This window comes from Gavia stellata, chromosome 17, assembly GCF_030936135.1.
Source record: "Gavia stellata isolate bGavSte3 chromosome 17, bGavSte3.hap2, whole genome shotgun sequence".
Lineage (NCBI taxonomy): Eukaryota > Metazoa > Chordata > Aves > Gaviiformes > Gaviidae > Gavia > Gavia stellata.
This window is the reverse complement of record NC_082610.1, coordinates 1,622,166-1,644,500: the sequence shown is the minus strand read 5'-3', so window position 1 is coordinate 1,644,500 and position 22,335 is coordinate 1,622,166. Positions and strand designations below refer to the sequence as shown.

Here is a 22,335-nt window from a genome sequence, read left to right as displayed (position 1 = left end):
CTTCTCCCTGTTTGAGGCCTGGCTTTGGCAATACCGCAACTTTCCGATGCAGGATCAGTGCCAACGTGAAGGGCTGCGCAGCTGTCCTGAGCCCCAGCCCAACCCCAGCAGGGATGACCAGGCTGAGCTCACCTATTTGCAGATTCAAATCACTTCAGTTGTCGCTCCGATCCTGCTCTTTTTTACGCAATGAAAGCCCATTTCCACTGTTCAAAGCCAGTCTTAGGTCATGTGTGTTGCAACTCTAGCCTCGTCCAACGAGGGGTCATGGGGGGACAGAAGGACAGTGTATTGTCACAGGGCCTTTGCTAGTGGGCTGCAGGGGATATCTGCCACAGAGAAGGAAGTGAAAAGTGGGGGAAAAGACTTATTTCTGTGGTCCCAGACTCTAAACATTCAGGCTGGCTTGTTCTGTGCTGTGTGCCATGCCCTCTCTTCCCGAGGCACGGCGGCGAGGCGGGTGGGAGCAGGTACAGCCCTTTGAGAAAAGCTTTGCGGGGTCTTTTTTGCTTGAATCCAGCCATTGTCGTACATTCAGACACGTGTGAATTCTGATCTGCTCTGATCGCATGCACATAAAATTTCAGTATAAAATATATAGTTATAAAAAAAAAAATACTTCATGCAATATTAAAACACCTTTCCCAACGGGACATGGTCTTATTGTCTACCCTCATCAACAGCGTCCAAAAAATTGTCATTTTGATGGCAATTACACCGCTAAGTGTGGAGCACTGTTGTCTCTTGTCTGGACTGGGGTTCATTACTTTCATTCCCTTTTTCTGCACTACTATGACTAATAGCTGAAATAAAGCAGATGATAGATTTTAAATAGCGGAATCAATCCTTTCCTGGCGACGCTTCATGATTTCTTGGAGCTCTGACTCCCCTCTGCTTTTCTAGAATGGAAACAAAAGAGGAAGTTTGAATTTTAACTTCAAGCTGTAGTTAAATTATAATATTTAACTAATGCTGTAAGAGTAGAGCTAGTTTCAAAGGGATGAATGATACCGGTAAGAAGGCAGATTCATTAGGGGAGACGGGATGATACCCCTTACAGATTTGGGGCCTTTTTCCTTAACAAGAAGACTTCTCAGCGTTTTTAGGTGGTGTGGTTTTTTGATTGTGTGGGTTTTGGTTGTTTTTGTTGTGGTTTTTTTTTTTTTTTTTTTTTTTTAATTGTGTTTCTTAAAATGTCAGTTTAATGGGATATCTGACACTGCTGGTACAGGCACCCGTTCAGGTAGGAGTTGTCCAGAAAGCTACTTACCTCCAGTTGGTTTTTCTCCACTGTGATTTTGCTGTATACTCTGTTTCCCTCATCACCACACACTTTCTTCAGCTCCTCTCTGTTGAGGGAGAAGAGCTGAGCTCCAGTCAGGATGCCAAGGTGTTCCACTGTCCTGGGAAGACACAAAGCAAGGAGATGATAATCGTGCTACACGTGGCCTCTTGCCAAAGGTGAGGAGTCAGAGATGAAAGGGCGAGGAGCAGCTGACGTGCAGCCCCTGCAGCAGTACCATAGCACATGCAAGGCCCTGGGGCTGTGCCAAGGTGGCAGCTGTTGGGTAACCCAAGCTCTTGGCGGGGACGACAGCAAGCCGTGCGACACGGCTGAAGCCAGCATCACCCTGACATCCACTCTGTACCCAGCCCCGTGGGTATTGCAGTCATTTCACTCCAGTTGCATCGCACTCGGGGAGCAATCCCGGAGCTCCTCTTAGCTCGCTGTGCAGAGTGCGAGTTGTAACTCGTAACCCTTGACCACGCGCAGGAAGATTTGCTAGCCCCGGCTGGGGGTCTGGCTCTTCCTCAGAGATGCTTTAGGACACCTTCTCCAGAGACAGGCAGTCACCTGGAATTTGCCTTTCAGGCCATGGGTTTAGTTAGTTAATTAGTTATTTTTCTCTGAGTTCAGGACTCTGAACTGGCTAACTGGGGCCAGACAAGCACCAGCGGTAGGACGTTGTGCAGCGTTTGGCTGTGAGTTGTGTGAATAAGCAAGACCATTCCTTTTTTTGCAGCTGCTCATTAGGTCTTTTGCTGCACTGTAAGGCAAGAGGTTTTTTGCTAGTGTATAAGAAAGAGAGGGAGTAAGTTTGGGGTCTGAATGTACTGGTTGTATAGCCTAGTTTTAATATGATTGAAATCTAATTTGCAACACAGGCTCTGTAAGTAAATGTAAGTGACTTGTAATCCAGTTGAAATGTTGCAAGCTGCCTCCCCCACTCCTTTTTAAATGAAGGACCTGTATTTCATGTGGTAGTAAAGCAGATCTTACTCTTTGCTGAATGACTTTGCCTCCAGCCAGGCTTTGACTTCTTCAGTGCTGGATTCAAAGGTGAGGGGCACAAAAACTTGCTGAGACTTTTCCACTTTGAAATTCCTCTGGGGAGGCTGAATTTTATTGTTGGTGATCTTCTTTAGCAACTCGTCATTCAGCTCGTCCATTTGATGAATGAGTTCTGGGGAAACAAGGCACAAGGTAGAGAGTAGGGAATGAAATCAAGTCTTCAGTCACAAATCCTATTAAATTAATGTGTTTGTGGGGAAATTGTAAGGAAGATCAGAATGTGGCTCAGCATTTGTATTAACTCTGTAAATACCCCAAAGGAAAGTGCTTACTTTTGTGTTTTAGTTCTAAAGAGCGAGGTTAAGTGCTTTGTTAGAGCAATAGGTTGAGCAACGACATTTTGACCTTCAAACTTCCATCGGGAACAAACGTGTAAAGGGAGACCGCCACGGTTTTGGAGGCTGGCAGACTGCTGGAGCAGGCTGGGGGAATCTCCCCTTTCCTCCCGAGCCAACACTCTCAACTTCCTTCAGCTTTTGAAACCTCGCTTGCTCTTTGGGAGAAACCTAGATTTCTGCAGTTCTTCTCCAGAATGATGGAGAGGAGGAATCACAAATTAACAGCCAAATGCTCATCGTCCACACAGCGATCGCTGAATCTAAAAAGCTGCTTAAGGGTTTCTTGCAGCGTGACTGTCCCCCAGGACAAGGGCACGGTTTGGTACAAGCGCTGCATGTCTGGGAGTTTGGCCTCATTGCTTCAGCAACATCCATTAGGCTAATTGAGAGTCTTGGAACAACTGCTGCTGTTCCTGGGAGAAAGGAAATCTCTGGTTCTGACGTTGACCAGCATTGATACAGCTGTATAATTTCTAGAGAAAAGTGTATTCTCTGTCATGGTATATACCAGCAGACTCTGAGCTGTCTCATTTAATAAGCACATATTCCCCAGTCCATGTTTAACTGAGTAGAGATTGGTCTGGTGTGAAAAAGGAGAGCTCACATCTGCAGAGGCACTTGCTTTTAGCCAGCAGCAGCAAAACTACCCATCAATCTGCCTGGAAAAAAAGTTCAGAAGCACTTATTGGGGGAAAAGTGTGTCAATTTTGGCAAAATAATAGAAGGGCATTTTGGTAAGAACACGTTCATTTTGTGTGACTGGTGTCTGTAGCAGGTGCTGGTAGGGACCTATATTTTCACCTATTTTACATAGACATTTATAGCGGGATCGATCTTATTTCTTGTGTTGCTAACCTATCCTGTTCATCACACCTCATTCAAGGGACATAAACCCCTGCAACGCCCACTAGCAGAAGTTTGCTAAAGGGTGTAAAACCTGCTCTGGCTGTCAAGTGGTGACAAGGAACAGGGTCCCTTTTCCCCGATGTCTGGTGTTGCTGTTGTGTTTTTGCTTTAGTTTGTCATCTTCCTGGTTTTGAGTTACTTTGTTCCCTTTGGGCTACTGAAATAAGGAAATGGCCCTGCAAACTTCGCAGCAGGGAGGGGAAAAAACCCAGACCGCATGAGACAGCAGAGGTCAGGGAGGCCTGACTATCTGTTTCTGAGAACGAGGTTCCCATTTTTCTGTGCCTCTGTATTGCCATTTATTTTCTTCCCGTTGCCCCTTCGCTGTCACGATGTGGAAGGCCTTTTGTCCGAGTACCTACAAACAGAGCCTTGGTTTTGAGCTGTAGCCCAGCTCCCTCCACTTTTCAGTCCTCTCTGCTACTTCTAATAAGTCATTTGCTGATCCAAGTCCTCAGAGCTCCAGCTTTTGCTGTGCAGATAAACAGAAGTGGCAGGAAGCATGAACTGGGAGTGAGCAGCACACTCACAAAACTCCAGCGACACATCATCCAGTATCACTTTTTCCATGAAACTCCCGAAGGCTGTGGAGAATAACTCAGCGTTGTTAATAGATACGTGTCCGCGACGCTTGTATTAGTCGTCCCAAAAGGGCTCCTGCTTCCAGGAGTCTACGGTAGCTGAACCGGGGATGAACCCTGGTTTTGGCCTTGGGGAGCCAGCTTGCTACAGGTGTATGCAGGGTGTGATAAGGGGGTGAGGTGAGCAGGGCTCCTGGTTTTTCTCACGCTCTGTGACCCCGCGTAGCACGCGCCGGGTGAGGGAGCGATGTGAATCTCCTATTTGGCAGAGCCGCCGGCTGGGGTTTCTCTGAAGCCACTTGAAGGAACAGGCTGGGTGGGCACTGCACGTGTGGCAGGAGACAAGAGCAGAGGAAGCGAGAGAAGGGGATTGACCTGAATGCGGGTGGCTGCTTAGACACACTTAAACGTGTTGGTGGGGAAAGGAAACTCTCTCCTTGGGAAAGGAAACTCTCTCCTTGGGAGGAGCAGGAAGGTCAAGCTGGAAGGAGGGTTAAGGTGATACTAAATCACCTTTTTGCCCTGCTTGTCCCAGGCTGCCTGAGAGCCCGTGACGTGAGTCAGTGAGCTCCTCCATCCGCGACAGCTCCTCAGAGCTGCTCTGTTGGCTGTTGTACTACCTGGAACCTCCTCTGTACATCTCCAAAACCACTGCTGGTCTATTGCGTGTGACTGAAAGGCGCAGTCACTCCTTGTGCAGAGCCTTATGAGAGGGAACATACACTTCGGTAGGTCTGGTTACGCACAGCACCCAAAAACAGTGGACAGACCATTGTGGTGAACGTAAAGAAAGAAAGAAAACCGCCAGGACAGAGAGCGAGCAAAAGCATGCGCTCGCAGAAACTTTCCAGTTACGTCCTGAAATGCAAAGCCGCGATGCCAAGCTCTCTGGCTGCCTGGGGCTGCTGTGTGTGGTGAAAAAGGTGCCTGGACGCGGGGAGCGCGGTGTGGGACACATACGTTCTTTGGCGTCCTGGGGAGAGTTGCGCGATAACATTTCACTTCCCCATTTATCCCCAGCGTAACTGGCAGGTAGCTTGTGAGTTGGGCTGGATGGTCCGTATCCCCTGGGGCTCAGGTCTCCTTTGTACCTCTGGTTAGATTAGGTGATAAGAAAGAAAAAAAAAAAATGCGTAAGAATTTTTTTTGCCATTTTTCATTTTCTTAAGCTTTTTGCCTCCCACCCATGATAGCAAATTGAGGGGCAAATTGCCACATTCTCCCTGTGCTGACCTGGGGCCACTCAGCTGAGGCTGATGAGACCTCAGATGGAGCTGCATGGAAGAAGTTAGTTTCTGGGGCCTCGTGGGAACAAACAGAACCCAAACCAAAGGCCGAAGACTGTGTGAAGGCATTTACACCCCCGGAAAACAGGTCACGCTCATCACACGGAGAGGAGTGGTGTTTTATGCCTGCTTGCTACTGCTGTGGATGACTGCTCTCGCATGCGTGACTCGGCCCTTTAGCCTTTTGCTATGCAGAAAGGACTGCTCACAGGGCTTCCTTGGGGACGGAGAGCAAGGGAAGCAAAAGGGTTTTGATATTAAACCAAGCAGAAATCCCATTTGAAGCTAAAGCATCACTGCTTTAGTAACTGGATGTTAAGTGGGACCACTGCCAAGTGCCCGGAGCAGCCTGGAAAGAGTTTTTTGACGTTTTCTTAATTAAACTAACAGGGCTTTTGTCCTGCTGGGGCACTTTATGCTTTGCCCAAGCTGTGAAATACCGAAGTGGGGAAGCAATTCCGTGCTTCCTTAGGGCATTTAGAGCTCTCCGCCTCCATACTTGTGCAATGCAAGGTGCTTGAGAGCAATATTCGGTCAATACTCACTTAGACGGTATTTCCACCTGCCTCCACTCCCGTAAGTTGTTCCTGCTGCTGAACTGAACAGGATGAGGGAAGTGCCTGTCTTTAATGTAACCCCCAACAAAAATCTCAGCATTTTCGTGGCAAAATTTGCTTTTATGGCTGTGTTATCTCTTTCACCCTGTTCACAGCACAGCCCTGAAAGCAGCAGGGTTTTGCAATAGAGGAGGCGGTAAACCGTAGGCTGAGAAGTACGTGGGTTTGGGGAAAGAGTCAAACCGCTGTAGCCAGCAGCTGTTTGGTGACACCTCAACGTGAGACCTTTTCTGTTGGGATGGCAAGTCACGGCGCTAGGCTCGGGGTGGGTGTCCCTTCCAGCTAAGCTCTCGCTTCGTAGCGGGCTGCTGCCCGTAGCACAGGACTCAGCCTTCGCCTGTCCCATAGCCCTCCCTGCCAGGCGCTGTTGGCAGCAGGCGACGCGCTTGGCGTCTCGGAGCGGGAGGACAGCACGAGGCTGCCGCGCGGATGGGGAGGATGGGCCTCGTTTGGGGAGGGGGAAGGTGAACGGTGGCGAAATGTGAGAGTTTTATCATAGGAGACTCAGGAATCTCCCGGATCCTGGTTCATCTGCTTGCGAGGGTTCATCCTGACTTGTGCACAGCATCCTAAGAAATCCAGGGAGGTCTAATTACAAGATTATTCTCAGAGGCAGATTATGCCCTGCAGCCGGCTACCAGGTGAGTATAACCTGACTACAGACCTGTTCGAGCTCTTCCAGTTTCACCACATCCAGGATGTTGTAAGGGACGTAACCAGCCTGCCCGCTCCGGTTGAGCAACTTCCACCACTGCTTATTATCTTCCAACACCTGAGAGAGGGAAAAAAAATAAATGTGCTAGTGAGAACGTCGGATTTCTGGCATACATAAATGGCATATAGCGGAAATAAACCACACGGTAATGTGAAGTTGTCAGAATAACGTCACTGAGGCCAGGAGCTGGCAAACAGATCTGTTGCACTCATTTGCAATTCAGGACTGAAGCCTTTCCTGAAAAGCCTCAGAACTTATCCTAATGACGAACAGGAGGGCGTCTCTGGGGGAAAACAGACCTGGGGTGCGGAAGAACTCATAGTTCCTACTTAATTTGCCTGTTTCTCCATCTTTCTTTCTTTTTTTTTCGGTGACTGAGTTTGTGTTGTCTTTTTGCATTAAAAAAACATAAATCAAGAGTGATTCCTGCCAAAGGTGCTGGAGTGTTATCATGTAACTTGATCACACGTCACCTCGTAACCTGTAACATAATCACATCATAACCACGATTGCCTGTTGCTCGGATATCTCCTATTGCACCTTTCCTTTTCCCCCCTGCTCCTTTCAGCAGGCTTCTTTTTACCCAGAACTCTGATTTTTGAAAAATTTTTTTTAAGTAATCTTCCCAGAATGGATGAGCTTTCCTGGGAAGATCCACACACGTTTCTCATTCTAGCTACATGTTGAACAGTGCTTTGAGTTTTGAACAGAAGTCTTTTTCTCAGATTGTAGATCTGTTACAGTTAGCGCGTAGACCAAGTCACGTCCTACATTCTCCAGCTGCCAACAGCGTTGTGGTAAGAGAAAGGTTATGAAAAAGGATGTTTTCACAGCAAATAATTCCTTTGGGGGGTGCTGGTGGTAATAATGACCATATGCCCAGCAAGTGGGTGAGCAGTGTAGTACAGTGACTCGTTTTCCTTCCTCCTCATTGCTAATTAAGGTGTGACTGATGTGTTTCAGCTGAGCGAATGACCCAACGCATACAGCCAGCCTGCCCCAGCTCAGACATAAAGCTTTAGATTTGAGCAACGCTTCATGTTACTGCTCGGAAAACACCAAGCGAGAATGAGTTGGCACTTGCTGGTATCCCGAGATCTCTCTCCTGTTCCTGGAAAGGGGAGGAGGGCACACCTTTTCCCCGAGCACGTTCACGTACCTCCAGGATTTCATCCTTAAGCACTGAGAGTTCGTTGGCATTTCGCGCGGTGAAATCGTAGCGGATTTTGGCATATCTCTTCGGCAGAGCCATTCCCTGTGCCTCAAAATTCCTGCAGGAGAAGAAAAAGGGAGTTTTAATGGAGGCCTGTCTAATAAGTAGGGCAACGCAGGTCCGCCGGCGAAAGAGGGGTGGCGAAGACCGGGGCCAGCGCAGGTAGAGAGACACTTGTGTTTGTGTTAGGAGAGGGCAGTGCCTCTTTGCGACTCTGTTTGGAGGAAGATTTTCACCCCTCGTTTTAGTGAAACACCCTGTGTTTGCAGGGGGGAAAAAAAAAGGCAAAAAAAAAAAAAAAGGCTGTAGGGCTGTTTGGAGAGTGGCGGTATTGGGGGACTGTGAGGCTGCTGCTTTCGGGGTGGAAGAAAAGACTCCTTCCCCTGCCAGGTGCTGCCTTGCGGGGACTGGGGAGACTGGCAAAGCACAAACAACATCCTCTGATTGCACCTCCTGTGAAAAATAAGTGTGAAACCCTCCTGTCCTGATAATTGGAAACAACTGCCCCATATGCCAGAGCAGGGGAGGAGCAGCGCGGGGAGAAAGGGCATTGAAAATGAGCGTAGGGCGAACTGGCTGGGAATCCGTGGTTTTTTCATCGGGCAATGAGTGCTGAGCTGCTGCTAAGAGAATTCTGCAGGTTCTCAGAAAAAGTGAGTTTGAATGTTTCTCTTCCAAGATGCATTTTGGGGGAAAAAGAATGTGTTTAAGTATTTTGTCTCGGGAAAAGTGAGTTTGAATGTTTCTCTTCTAAGATGCATTTTGGGGGAAAAGGAGTGTGTTTAAGTATTTTGTCTGGGGAATTTCTGACACAAAAATATACAGCTTTCGATGTTGAACTGGCTTTTCGGTTGGAGAGAGAGACAAAATAAATATGGTAAACTGTGGAAAATAGTGAAAAAGTGGAATGAAAGATTTCCTTTGACTCAAACTGAAATGGTTTGTTTTTTCATAGTTTTCTTGCCTGGGTTAGGAAAAATTTGCAGATCTCATCTCTTTCTTCTCCAGTTAAGATGGGTGTAGTGTTATTTTTTTAATTCTAAAAACGTTTGCTGTATGGAAAAACTGTCCTGCCTTGTTGTGTAAGGGCAGGTGGGAACTATTTTAATGCACCTTCTGTGGATCTTTCTGCTTGTGACTTGCAACCTGCCCAGCTACCTGGTGCAGAAGACTCCCGGGTGCGGTATTCGCAGCGGGCATGCCAACGGGGGCTTGCGTTCTCCTCCGGTTTATGTCAAGTTCTGTGTAACTCGGTGAAGCCAGTGCTTCCAGCACTGCCAGCAACTATGGGTTTTAGCCTGATGTTTTTCCACTACTGAGTTCTTGGGTTTGGTCAGTGATTTTAAATCTATGGTCTGTGGGAACTCGGCTCTTTGTGGACTGCTTCTGAGGTATCTGTAAAACCTGACTTTGAAAAGCAAGCCCATTATGATTAGGTTTGGTTCATTTTACTGTCTTCATTAGATAGCTTTTGGTGGTCTGAAAAAGGTTGGAACCGCTTGTTTGGTGGGTTGATATTGTTACTGAAAATCGTAACGAAGAAAACTCTCCAAACCAAATGATAGTTTAGAAAGCCAATGTTGGCTTACTTGTTTTTAACACTTGTTTTTCAAGATGTCCTGTAACATTATGATACCTATGGCTGTAGCGTTGTCTTTAGTTCGCTTGGTTTGGGACAACCCCTGGTTTAGTTACAGCCACGTGCAGTATGTTAGTTGCAAGTCTGCAGTGGGGGAGAGCTTGGAGCAGACCCTCAGACAGATTGAATCCACGGTCTCGGACAGATTGAATACACCAGGCAAGAAAGGGAGTGGTGCCCTGAAGGCAGGGAGGGGGAGGAAGGCCCGAGTTAGGTAGAAATTACTTCTTTTGTAGCATTTTGCCCAGGGAGGTGGTGGAGTCACCATTGCTGGAGGTGTTCAAGGAACGTGTGGACGTGGCACTGTGGGACGTGGTTTAGTGGGCATGGTGGGGTTGGGTTGGTGGTTGGACTTGATGATCTTGCAGGTCTTTTCCAACCTTAGCGATTCTGTGATTCCAGGAGGTAAACGAGTCATGAGGAAAGAGGTGACAGCTGGAGGAGTTTAAGGCTAATGTGTATTTTGCATGCACCTAGGTCTTGCACAAGTGACCTTTGTTGATTATTGTAATATCACTTGGGGGTTTCATGATACTTCTCTGCAGTCAAAAGCCCTGGTGTAAATAATAATACTGATGCGTGGGTATTTTTGTTAATATAGGGTCTCTTGGCTGGAAAACTAGTTCAAACTACCCTGCAAAAAGCATGAGTACAGTAGGAAATATGTCTGTCCCAGGGCTCTGTTCTTGGCAAATGTCTGGGCAGACTTGGCTGAAGTCTGCTCTGGACTGAAGAAGGCGTCTAAGCATATTCTCAATTTTAGCATCTGCTTCAGTGCCGTTAACTTTGATGGTTTTTTTCTTAAATGTTATCCATAAGGAAAGCTTGCTGTTGACAGCCTGAAAGGGAGGTAAACAGGCACACCACCTATCCCAGGAGAAAACAGATCCTCATCTATGCTCACACTGTGGTTAGATTGGGTGGTGTCTCAGGGCAACAGTCACCTTGGTAAAAAGGCAGGCTCTTAATTTGTATTCCAGGGCTCAATACTACTATTTATAGTTTGCCTGTGCTGAGACTAACAGATGAAAATGTTTCCTTACATGTGTTGTCTACCAGTCATTAAAGATGGACTTAAATGTTCTCATATAAACTAAGTTCTCCTTATTTTTCATAACCTCACTGAGAAAAATGGAATTGGAGAAAAGAATTTATCGTTATTCTTTTCCTACTCAACACTGCGTCTGTGCCATTTTACGGTCCCACCACGACCTTTGATGGGGTGAATAGGAAGAATAAGTTATTTTGCTGATATAATTGGATTTAAGGTATTCTGCTGTGAATTTGAACTTTTTTGTAGCAGTAGAGCTTATAAATCTTTTAGACTAGAACATGAAACCATGAAAAAACAGCCTGGCTTGAAGGCTTTTTCCCAGTCTAGAGCTGGCTACAGAAAAGTGCATTGTTTAATGCTTAGCTGGGTCTGGACTTCCAGTCTTTAAAGATTTAAAGTTGATAACTTCATGTTAAATCACTGCAAAGCGGAGTATGGCAGAGAATTCATTTGCAGTTTGGGAAGAGTTTGTTAAAACTCAAGAAATCTTGTGAAAATTTCAAAGGCATAAGCACGCAGATGAAAAGCCTCTAAACTTTGAACCAGTAGTACTTCATAAAGATTTAATGCCACTGAGTAATGGGTGATAGAAAACTAGCAGTGGGGCAGAGTGTTTGGTTAGATTGTGAAAGAGCCATCTTTCCCTTGGAAAAAAGCCTGAGGCGAAGGGGTGGCCTGGTTGGTTCTGGGTTGGGAACTGAACTTTCCAAGACTTGTGAAGAAAGGGGAGGTTTTTTCCCCCATTTTCTGGATTTATCTTCTTAAGAAGGGTTGTCCGAAATCAACGCCCTGGCAGTTTCCTGATGGAGAGATGGGCAAGACTGGAAACTCATTCTTGTTTTATTCAGCCTCGAATAAATGTTTGTGTTTTTTTTTTCTTCTCCCCTTTCGTTGTGTCTAAAAGCAAAAGGAGGAGCTGCTGCCTCCAGTGAAACAAAATGGCACTGCCTCAGTTAAGATGTTTTCCGTGCAGTGCTGCTGAGGTCAGGCTGCTCTTGCCCAGCGCTGCGTTTCTCAACGGCGGAAAGCTTGTACGTCCTCCTGCCTTGGTACGATTCCTCCTATAGGCAGGTTCTCTCTGTGCAAGCCGTTGTGGCTTGAGGATGACTGGAGAGATAGTAACTTCTCTAAACGTATGGAGAACAGAAGTGCAGCACGTGATCCTTGGTATCACTTCGGTGGGCTGATGTTATGAAACAAGACCTACTGATTGACTGATGAAGTCGGTCAATATTTTTGCCTCTTGTGGTGGCAAACACATGTAACCCATTTCCTTGTAGACCTGCTGGTGATTAAAAAGCAGTCAGTGTTTACGTGACTAATCCCTCGTCTGATCTCCGAGTTCCCTTGATCTTGTTAACAAGCCTGAATTAATAATGGCAGAGAGTTATCTACCGGGATGCCACAACGTCCCGGTGTCACGACATGTTGCAGTGTGTGTTTATGAGGTTACACGGTGGGATCCGACACGCCGTTGTCCAGGGTAGTACTGGTACGTTACCTATTTACGTGCTGAGTTACGTTCTGTTTAAAGGCGTCCACAGCTTGCGTCTGATCAGCCGTCTGGCCGCGCTTGAGTGAGGAGTTACGGTAAGGATATCCATTGGCTGATGATAGCTGGAAAGGTAAAAATGGAGTCAGTGTTACCAGGAAAGGGGAAAGCTGTATCGGAGAAAAGGAGAGTGATAGTGGTAGATGAATCGTGGCCTGGAAGCTTTTGGTCACGATGAGGTGCACACCAAAGAAATGTTCTTCGGGCAAACCTGTACCCATGGGGCTCGGTTACGGTATAGTATCTTATTTCCTGTTGATCAGGACGTGAGGCTGATTATTGCTGCCCTTTTCTGGCCTTATTTTCGTATTTAACTGGAGCGACCAGATCCAACTGAGTTTTGAGCTGACTACTTGTTACGCGCCACTGCGAACTCCGCAGATCCATCTCTTGCTCTGAAAAAGGGGGAGGGAGAGGGAAAAGAAGAGAGGATGACCGAGGGCACAAGACTAACCTCTTCTTGCAAGTGTCCGATGTCTATTTCCCAGGGAGCTCCGCGGAAGATTTCCATGGGCGGTTCCCAGCCATTGCGGAATTTGGGGATGTAGGTGGGGATATTTGCTTCTCGGGGCCATTCAGCTCTAGGACATGAAGTGGGGAATATGCGGTGAGATTCACAAGGAACACGTCTCTGAAAACATGTCGGGGAGAAGCAGGGGCATCGGGGCGTCCTTGACCCTCTGACATGGCTATAAAACCAAGCATCCCTTCTGCATTTCTCAAGACCTTGGGGAACCTGGTGAGATGGCAGCTCGGTCCGCACCTGGATCTGGTCCATGTCTCTCCCAGGGAGTCCCAGAGGTTTATCTCTTTTGGTGTCAGGTGTCCTCTGAGGAAATCTGTGGCGTCTTTAGAAAGAAGCGGGCTGACGACAGACCTGGCAAGCTCAGGGCCACCGCAGGTACTGACGATCTGGATTAAACACAAAGACACACAGATGTGAGAGATCTTGCAGGAAACGTTCAAAATATCAAACCAGCACACGCGCAAAGGAACAGAAATCAAAGACGGAAAAATCAGCGGCTCTGATCCTTTGGAGTCTCTATGCCTGCCTGCTCCAAAGGAAGCCAATGTACCCTCCGTGGCGAGTCCCTCTAAAACCAGGCTAATTCACGCTAGACTTGCACTTCCAAAGTTCTCCTCTACACCTTCAGACGTAAGGGTGAGGTTTCGCAAGACAGATGAACTAAATGAATGGTTTGCTGCTACCTAAAAGGGATGCTGTATTCCCTCAGCATCCCCTTATTATCCTTGCACTGATAGTGTGTGATTGGCAGATTCTCTTAAGAAAAAGCAAATAGAAAAATAAGGCAAATAGTTCGTGATGAAGTTCTCCAAGGTATAAAATGAAAGCCAGAGGGCAAGCCTTCGTGCCAAGAGGTGGCCTGACTCCTCTTGGCAGCAGCTAATCCTTAGATCAGCTCGGTTGTCTCGAGAAACATTGCCCTAAATCTTTGAAGAAGACTGGACAGTTCATCTTTGAAGAAGATGGGACAGTTCAGAGGAACACAAGATTTCTTCTACTGGAGTCAAAGCAAGGTCTGATCTAAAAATTAGCTGCTGTTAGGATATATCACAAGCTGGCACTGTAAAAAATGGAAAATCACTTGGCAGTTCTGCGTCCCTTCTGGCTTCTTTCTCAAGTTGGGATTTCTGCTTCCTATTTTCAGGGCAAATATTGAGCCATGTTTGCCCGAAGGTGAGACCGGGCAGATTCCCAATGGGAACCGTAGCTGGCTTGCGCTTTTGTCTACAGTGAGTCTTTGTTAACGGGGTGGAAAGATTCATATTTGCTGGGGTTTGTGTATTTACTTCAAGCTGGAAATCAGATCAGGGGCCAGAAACACAGGCGTTGTCACTTCTAGACTTTACTGAGAAAGCTTTAGCCGGTTGTGAGCAGTCTTCTAACTCTCCTGCGTAATCTACCTGTCCGTAAGTGCAAAAGCAACATTAGAAATGAAGTGAGTTCACAGTGAAACCTGTGAATCGGGTTTACCAGTTCCAGTGGCCCAAACAAGAAATGCACCAACTCTGAAGCGCTGGGGTTCTGGATGTGCTTTCTCAGTTTGGCCTGAAAAGAGAAAAGAAACCCAGTTTAATCCTAACCTGGTCTTGCCTTCTCTTTTCCGTCATGTGGAGGGATTGTTGCTGGCTGATATTTGCTATAGTTAATAACGCAGCCTGAAAAGTACGGGGGCTTTCAACAGCGCCCTTGAAATCGGGGAGAACAGTAGGTGATGGGGGAGTAGGAATCATTCAGTTTTAGAAATGGGCAGAAAATAAAAATTTTCTAAGGGCGCTGAATTTCAGGAGGGGCGGAGTACCTACTCTGTTAAAATCGGTCCCTTTGAAGGTGTTTTGAGCAGAAGCAGAAAACCTTGGCTTATTTTGGAAGCCTTGGCACGGAAGGGCCAGGCCTATTGCTTCCGACTCTTGCAGAGTTGGAAATCCCACTAGTTCCCTTGAACGAAAACAACAGAGCAAGTGTTTTGCGGGGTCCCTTGGCAAATTGCTGACAAGGAAAAGATCTCCACCAAGGTCTTGCCTGCAGCAGCTAGAGCTGCCCTGGCCGCTGAAATGCTTGGTATTTGGAGCAGACTGTGGTGGGATGGAGTAGCGAACGCTGGGGATTACTTCACTGTAAGAACTGCATTTCATTAACAGCAATCAGCTCGGCTGTGGTGAGAAACCGCTTCAGTGTGTGCTTCCCTTCAGCTCGCTCTTCCATCCTGCGCCGCGGGCACTGCTGCAATGGAAAACAGGCTCCCTCCTCCCTACCGAAATGCAAGGCATTTTAAATGCCGGTGATTAAATATTAATGTGGAGTGTAAAGCGTGAAATAACCGATGGCAACAAGGTGACTAAATGAAATGGCACTTCACAAGGACTTCGCGGCCACGTGGCACGTGACAGCAGTGCTGGGGCAGGCACGGCAGTGCTCCGCCACCGATTCCCGCTCTCCTGACTTGCTCCCGTCCTCTTGCCGGGAGGAGAGCTCGGGCACATGAATGAACTTCCTACGTGTTAACTCCCACGCTGCTGACGGGGAGCAGCAGCGGTGCTGAGCTCGGGGGCTGCGTGCCAGAGCGTTTGCACGGACCCACAGCCTGGAACGGGCACTTGCGGCTGTGTTGCACCAGCGGCAGCATCCAGGGAAGGATGCTAAGTCCAGCGCAGCCCTGTGCTGCGATGAAGGGTTTGGCTGACTGCATCGACTCCGCTGTGTTTCTCTCGGCTGTGTCAGAGGTTAGAAAGGGCCGGGATGCAAGAGCCAGGCTGGGATTTCCTTAGGCTTGGAGAATCCTCAGCTGCTCCTTCAGGGAAGCTAACATCCCTGGATGCATGGCATAGCCTTAGCGGGGCAGTGATTGCTGGCCAGAGCTGCCACCTCCAGAACTCAGTTCTGGTCCTGAGCAAGCAAAAAAATACGCGTTTGCTTCTAAAAGAAAAGGTTGGAGCTTGGTGTCCTGCACTGAGGTTGTTTACAATCTGATGGTTTCCTCACTAATAACTTCTCAGGAGGGATCTTCCTAGGCTGCGTTCGCTGGGCAAGTTTGGTCAGAACTGAGAGAATGTCCTTCTGGCTCATTACCCTCCTGGTCTCGCATACTTCACTAAGCGAAGCTGCCAGCACTGGGAACATCTTTATGCTTCTGCTTTTCATCCCCTTCTTAAGACGGCAGCTCCTCCAGGGGAGAAAGAGAGGAGGAGCCCAGAATCTCGGGGCGATGAGGGACATCAGTTATTGCTAACCCCTGTCTAACTGTTAACCCCGTTATTGTTAGCCCCTGGCTGAGGCAGCTTTACAGCTGCTCTGTAGGCAGAATCGGATGACAACAATTTAAAGTAGATAAGACTGGAATAAGCTGCCCAGGGAGGTGGTGGAGTCACCATCCCTGGAGGGGTTCAAGGAACGTGTGGACGTGGCACTGCGGGACATGGTTTAGTGGGCATGGTGGGGTTGGGTTGGTGGTTGGACTTGATGGTCTTACAGGTCTTTCCCAACCGTAGTGATTCTGTGACTTTTTTTTTTCTTTTTTAATATTTGCGGTCCTCTGTTTTATGCCTTGTAAGGATAACAAGGACTACAGCTCTCAGAAAACTACTCAGACTTTTAAAGGCCAGAAGCGAATACGTAGAGTGCGGATGTCTATATAAGCCTTTGCACAGCTGTCGGCAAGGTGGGCACCGCAGTTCTTGGCTCTCTAGGCTCACAGCTTCACAAATACCTTACGTCAGGGCTGTATTTGAAAAGGGATCCAGGCATTGCGAGGCTCCTGGCTGCTCAGTCCCGTCCTGGACTTTACGCTTCTAGTTTCAGTTGAACAGCTTGGCCCAAGAAACCTGCACGAGCCTGACACAATGTTTGTTCTGGGTTCTGAAGAATCTAGAATTCACACCTTTGTCCCTTGATAGTGTTTTCAGTTCAGATTTCACTTTAAATGCTTACCACTGTGATACATGGGGAAAAGCCCTGTCACTGCATGGGACGGAAATACCCTCCGTGTCTTACCAAGAGGTTGAAAGCCAGTTTGGTTTTCTGGAAGCAGTCGATGAACTCAGCCTCACTTGGGGGTCTTGCTCGAAGAGTCAGCATGCCCTCTTTTGTGAGAAGATGGAGAGAAAGACACTTTAATTAGAGCATCCCTTCTCAGGCAAGTTTTGTCTTGCTGGCATGCAGAAGACGCAGCAATAAAGGGTGCTGAGACTAGAACTACTAAAAATCAAGGGTTCAAGATAACCAAAAGTCTTTCTCTGTGTTGGAGGCTTCGCTAGGCTCTGTGTGCTCTACAACAGGCCCCCACAGACCAGCAGCACCTTCTGAACTGGTGTAGATGCTGTAGCTGCTGTTGGGTCCATAGCCATGCTGCCGCATCAACCCGGCCTTGCTGGGGTGTAAGCCGAGGTCTCCTCCCAACCTTCATCTGTGCCCCCGTGTTCCCCGTTTGTTCTAGCTGTTGCACTGTACCTGCTGGCCCTTTCTTCTTGTTCTTCTTCCCTTTCTTCCGTTGGTTGAGCTGTTTGAATGCCTCTGCAGCCTTCTGAAGCCTGGCGACAAACATTTCGATGTCATCCAGAGTGCAGTTCAGGATTTGCTGTGAGGACAGAAATGCAACAAACCAAGGTGAAAGAGAGCCCAAACTGCACACAGCTGGGAAGCCCGAATCCCAGAGCGTGCGGCTCTGTGCCTGCTTCATTTCCTGGAAGAATGCACAGGGATGGGGAATCCAGGCATGAAATGAAGCTGAATACATCCCTTTCCAAACACAAAGCTGCGCCTGGTTGTGTGCTCTACTTATTGATGTGACAAGTGACCCTGCTAATGGACATCTGGAAAATAACCCCACGACAGGACTGTGGGCTGGGGAGGAGCAGACCTGAAATCCGCAGAGCTATCTCAGGGCAAAGGAGATTATGACTGACCCAGTGCTGGAGCTTTGCTTTTGTTCACCTTATCTTTATGAATGGTAGAGATCAGTTTAACAATCGCTAGATTATGCATAAAATGTCTGCTCATGGAGGAGCCCCTTGCTTCCTTCCTCTCTTCTCCATCTCCTTCTGCCTATTGACTGTGCGCCATTCTTGTTACCAACCGTTTCTTTTTCAATCTTCTGCGCTAAGATGGCTCGGGACTCTTCGTGGTCATGAGAGCTGGAGCCTCGTCGTTCATAGTCTGCAAACAAGGGAGGGAGAGGAAAATACATTTACTATGAGAGGTTGAAAATTGGCTCCATTAAATGTAGGCACCCATGGGATGGTAACTCCCAGCTTGGTTCTTTATTCTGGGTTATGAGAGCACCCCAGGAGATCACAAAGAGCAGGAGGTGATCAAAGTTGCTGATTAAACCTTCCAAGGTCACAGCACCTGCCCACCAACCCTCTGTGTCGATACACTGCCTCTTTTCAAATATAAGCAGTGAATGAATCATGAAGAGCACCCAGCTGTCAGCTACGGGCAGAGAGCTGTGAGCCCTGGTCTCCGGATGCTGTGAGTCACTAAATCCTTTGCCTTTGATGCATCTAAGCTGATTTATGCCTGCAGAGGAGCAGAAGAGCCACTGCGCGCATTGCAGAGCACTCCACATGAATGCAACGCTCCAGGCTTGGGGACGGGTGGCTGGAAAGCTGCTCATCAGAAAAGGACCTGGGGGTGCTGGTTGACACCCGGCTGAATATGAGCCGGCAGTGTGCCCAGGTGGCCAAGAAGGCCAACAGCATCCTGGCCTGTATCAGAAATGGTGTGGCCAGTGGGAGTGGGGAGGGGATCGTGCCTCTGTACTCGGCGCTGGTGAGGCCGCACCTCAAATACTGTGTTCAGTTTTGGGCTCCTCACTCCAAGAAGGACATTGAGGTGCTGGAGTGTGTCCAGAGAAGGGCGATGGAGCTGGTGAGGGGTCTGGAGCACAAGTCTGATGAGGAGCGGCTGAGGGAACTGGGGTTGTTCAGTCTGGAGAAGAGGAGGTGAGGGGAGACCTCATCGCTCTCTACAACTGCCTGAAAGGGGGTTGTGGGGAGGGGGGTGTTGGTCTCTTCTCCCAAGTGACAAGCGACAGGACAAGAGGGAATGGCCTCAAGTTGCACCAGGGGAGGTTTAGGCTGGATATTAGGAAAAATGTCTTTCCTGAGAGAGTGGTGAAGCACTGGCAGAGGCTGCCCAGGGAGGTGGTGGAGTCACCATCGCTGGAGGGGTTCAAGGAACGTGTGGACGTGGCACTGCGGGACATGGTTTAGTGGGCATGGTGGGGTTGGGTTGGTGGTTGGACTTGATGGTCTTACAGGTCTTTTCCAACCTTAGTGATGCTGTGATTCTATAAAGTGAAATTAGATTAACTCCCACTCTCTCTTCTAACCTCCAGCTCTCTGCAGGAGCTTTCCTTGTCCCAGAGGTACCAGTTTAACTAAATAGTAGTTGAGAAAGAAGAAATAAGACCTGGAAATGAATGCAGCTGTCACTTGCTAGAAAGCAGCACGCCAGGAATTCTGCATGACTGATGTTTGGGCAGGCCTGTGCACAAATCAGCATTTTTGTACAAACTCATGTGCAGTCTCTCAAGTGTTTTTAATGGGCATTTAAAAAAAAATGCTCCTGCAATAAAAAAAAAAAACACAAGCACCTCCCAGCTTCCAGAAGACAGACACTCGGTGAGGGGGTGATATTTCAGTGTGAACAATTGCTCGGGTGGCCTCTTGTGAAAAGAATAACATGTCAGCTCGGTGACAGGGTTCTGAAAGGGCCGGCACGGCAGTTGTTTGGACAGCAGGATATATAAAGTGGGAGAACTGGGGAGCAGGATGTATAAAGTGGGAGAACTGGGGAGGCAGTTTTGGCAAAGGACCGTGAAAAATACACATCATTAAGTTTTTAGCCGAGGTGATTAGTTTTGACAGGTTTTGTAGAAAAAGCAATAAGGCGTGTTTCAAAGGAGAAGCGATCTCAGCAAAGGGGCATCAGTCAAGGCTTTCTCCAGTCACCTGCTTTCACATCAGGCTCTGTGTTCTCAGCTGCAGAAATCCTGCCTGGGCAAATGCCCAGCTCTGCTGGCGTAAGCAACGGACTTAAAGCTTTATGCTAAGCGTCCTGGGAAGGGCAGAGTTAAGGGTGGCCATTTCACTAAAAACTGCTGTGTATCAGAATACAGATGTTTACACATGGTCCAGCTCTGAAATACAGATCTTATTTTCATTATGCAAAACCGGACCTGAAACAGGCTCTCCATTCAGGAGGCCAGAGCAGCTGCTTGGCTTCAGATCCCATCCCTGAACACTCCCAGAAAATGGGTGTTTTCTCTCCTCAGCTGGTGTTTGGAGTTTCTTTATAGTATCCTGATTATGCGTTTTCCTTGAAACTAGAAATTAATCCTAAGAGAAGGTGGCACAATAGGCAGAGATAAGAAAAGCTTACAGTTTGCTCATCATTTTAGTCAGTTTGAGCTTTTGTCAGAGAAAAGCTCCCGGTAACAGAAAAAAGCTCTATTCCTGTTACTTCTTTCTCCAAAGAGAAATACAAGTTTTTCAAGCCGGCTCAAACGGGCTGAAGTCAGGATGGTTTTGGAATAAGATTTTAGATTAGCACATGAGAGAGGTGAGCTCAGATCTGCATTTCCACACTCAACTCTAGGAGAATTCATGCAAACCACTTGATTTCTGAGAGTGACATCTTGGCTCCTGGGAAGTCAGCAGAGCCAGGATTTTGCCTTTCTGACCAGATCTGTCTTGTCTGTACGTTTTAAGATCACCCATGCCTGGTCCAAACTTCATGTGATGGCTCAGTTTTGAGGGGCTTTCACCTCTTTTGGGAATTTCGTATCCCCAAAATACAGGTGTCATTACAAGGAGTTTCTAGGAGCTTTGATTTATTGAGCTGCCGTTGCGCAGAAGATGCCCCCTGCTAGCCCAGTGGGTCCAGGTGTTTGCTGCAGCCCCATTTTTAGGCGTTTATAAAGCACAGCCAGAGATAGAACAAAGTGATGTGCCTTTGGTATGTGTCCACGTTACGTTATAACACAGTGAAAAAACCCTGTGTTTGCAATACAGGGTCTGAAATGATCCCAGGCCACTTAAGGAGGGTCGGCTCTCCGGGCTAACGAGTCCCTCCTCCCTAGGACAGGCTTGCCGAGTGCTCCCCGTACCTGGATCGTGCTGGGCAGGGGGTGCCACCCGGTTCCTGTTCATCGCCGAGCCTCGCATGTCGTGCTGGATGGGGATGGGGGCCGGCCCCTGCGGCGGTGGGAGGATGGATTGTCTCTGCCTGATCTTTTCTTGGTTTGCTCTGCAAGGGAAACAACGCAGCACAACCCTCTCAGTGGCGGCTGATCCTGTTTCTGACAGACTGGTGTGTGAATGCACCGTTGTAAATGGGGCTTTTTTTTTTTCCCTTACTCCCAGCTGTATCCTGCAGTACTCACTTGAGTGTCTGTGGCCGTATCTTCTTCCCATGCTTGTGGTCTGCCAGCGCACTTTCTATGTCCTCGTGAACCATCTCCGCCTCAAAGATAAAACAGGGATGTTTTTAAGGGCTTTGCTTTGGAAAGGACTGAGGGCTCTAAGCGGGCGAAGGAAGATGGGGCTGGCAGCCAGCTGGGAGCATATTTTGTTCTCTGTTTCGCACCAGCAAGGAGGGCTCTGCTCACCTCTACCTCGTCGCAGTTGAAGAAGTGGATGTCGGGTTTGTGCTGCTCCGAATCCTGACATACCAGGAGGAGGATGGAGGAGTAGCGCATCTGATTCAGCACCGTTTGGCAATGCTGGACTGTCGGCAGAGGGAAGTCCTCCAGCTCCTCCTGGAAGAGAAAGAGGAAGGGGTCAGGCCGTGGGGAACTATTGAGCTGACAGGGAATGGTCCTGCGTGTGAACTCCTGGGATCCCTCTTTGTGGAAAGAGAACTGGTGGAGCGTGTGCTTCTCAGCAGTGGTTTGCTGCGCTCTTCAAAGATGCATGTCGAGGTTTGCAGAGGGGCAGCTTGGGGCTGCGGAACAGGAGAGAGGTGGATGGCAAAGAGAGGTGAGCTCTTGTTCTCCTCCGAGCCCTGAATATGGGGTCCGGTGTGAGACTTCAAGAACTTGAGCTTTTTTGCTCACCATCATCTTATTGCTGTGCTCTACTTGCACCAGTACACTTGTCATGTATCCCAGCAGAGCACTGGGAGGAAAGATGCTTTCTGTGAGGGGCTTACCCTCCTGCTGTCTCCTTGGATGACCTTGGGCGAATATTCTTTAGCTTCTCATTGCTAAAATCAGGGCAGCACCATCCCTCTCCCACTATCTGGCTGCTCTTTCCCCTCGGATTAGGTGCGCTGTGTACATGTATCACCTGTCGAAATGGGGCACTGTCCTCAGGCAGGTGATCCTGCGTGTTATTTTAACGCAAGTAATATGTCCTTCCCTCTCTACTTATGCTCTATGCAGATCTCTGTGGACCTGTAAGTCTGCATCGCTCCCACAGAAAGCAGTTTTACTGTTGGCCTGGAGCACAGTTCAGGGTATCTTTCACCTGGAGTATCTGTGCTCTGGAGCCGTGAAGAAATCATCCCACACCTACCTGCCCTTTGAATTAGTCTCAGCCACCCAGCAGTGGCTTTTGG

At 48.1% G+C, this 22,335-nt stretch overlaps 1 protein-coding gene across 1 annotated transcript in view; it reads right to left on the bottom strand.

Moving 5' to 3' along the window:
* Positions 1-827: 827 nt before the first annotated feature.
* EPS8L2 (EPS8 like 2) overlaps positions 828-22,335 on the bottom strand; it is a 67,825-nt gene continuing 46,317 nt past the window's right edge. Inside the window, exons 7-22 of the mRNA XM_059826069.1 lie at positions 21,386-21,535; positions 21,161-21,240; positions 20,885-21,024; positions 17,849-17,928; positions 17,224-17,350; positions 16,768-16,856; positions 14,251-14,325; positions 13,018-13,166; positions 12,709-12,835; positions 12,204-12,319; positions 7,956-8,067; positions 6,745-6,853; positions 5,139-5,279; positions 2,282-2,465; positions 1,271-1,403; positions 828-899 (exon numbers count right to left, since the gene is read on the bottom strand). Coding sequence (XP_059682052.1) covers positions 828-899; positions 1,271-1,403; positions 2,282-2,465; positions 5,139-5,279; positions 6,745-6,853; positions 7,956-8,067; positions 12,204-12,319; positions 12,709-12,835; positions 13,018-13,166; positions 14,251-14,325; positions 16,768-16,856; positions 17,224-17,350; positions 17,849-17,928; positions 20,885-21,024; positions 21,161-21,240; positions 21,386-21,535 — 1,884 coding nt within the window. The remainder of the gene's footprint in view (positions 900-1,270; positions 1,404-2,281; positions 2,466-5,138; positions 5,280-6,744; positions 6,854-7,955; positions 8,068-12,203; positions 12,320-12,708; positions 12,836-13,017; positions 13,167-14,250; positions 14,326-16,767; positions 16,857-17,223; positions 17,351-17,848; positions 17,929-20,884; positions 21,025-21,160; positions 21,241-21,385; positions 21,536-22,335) is intronic.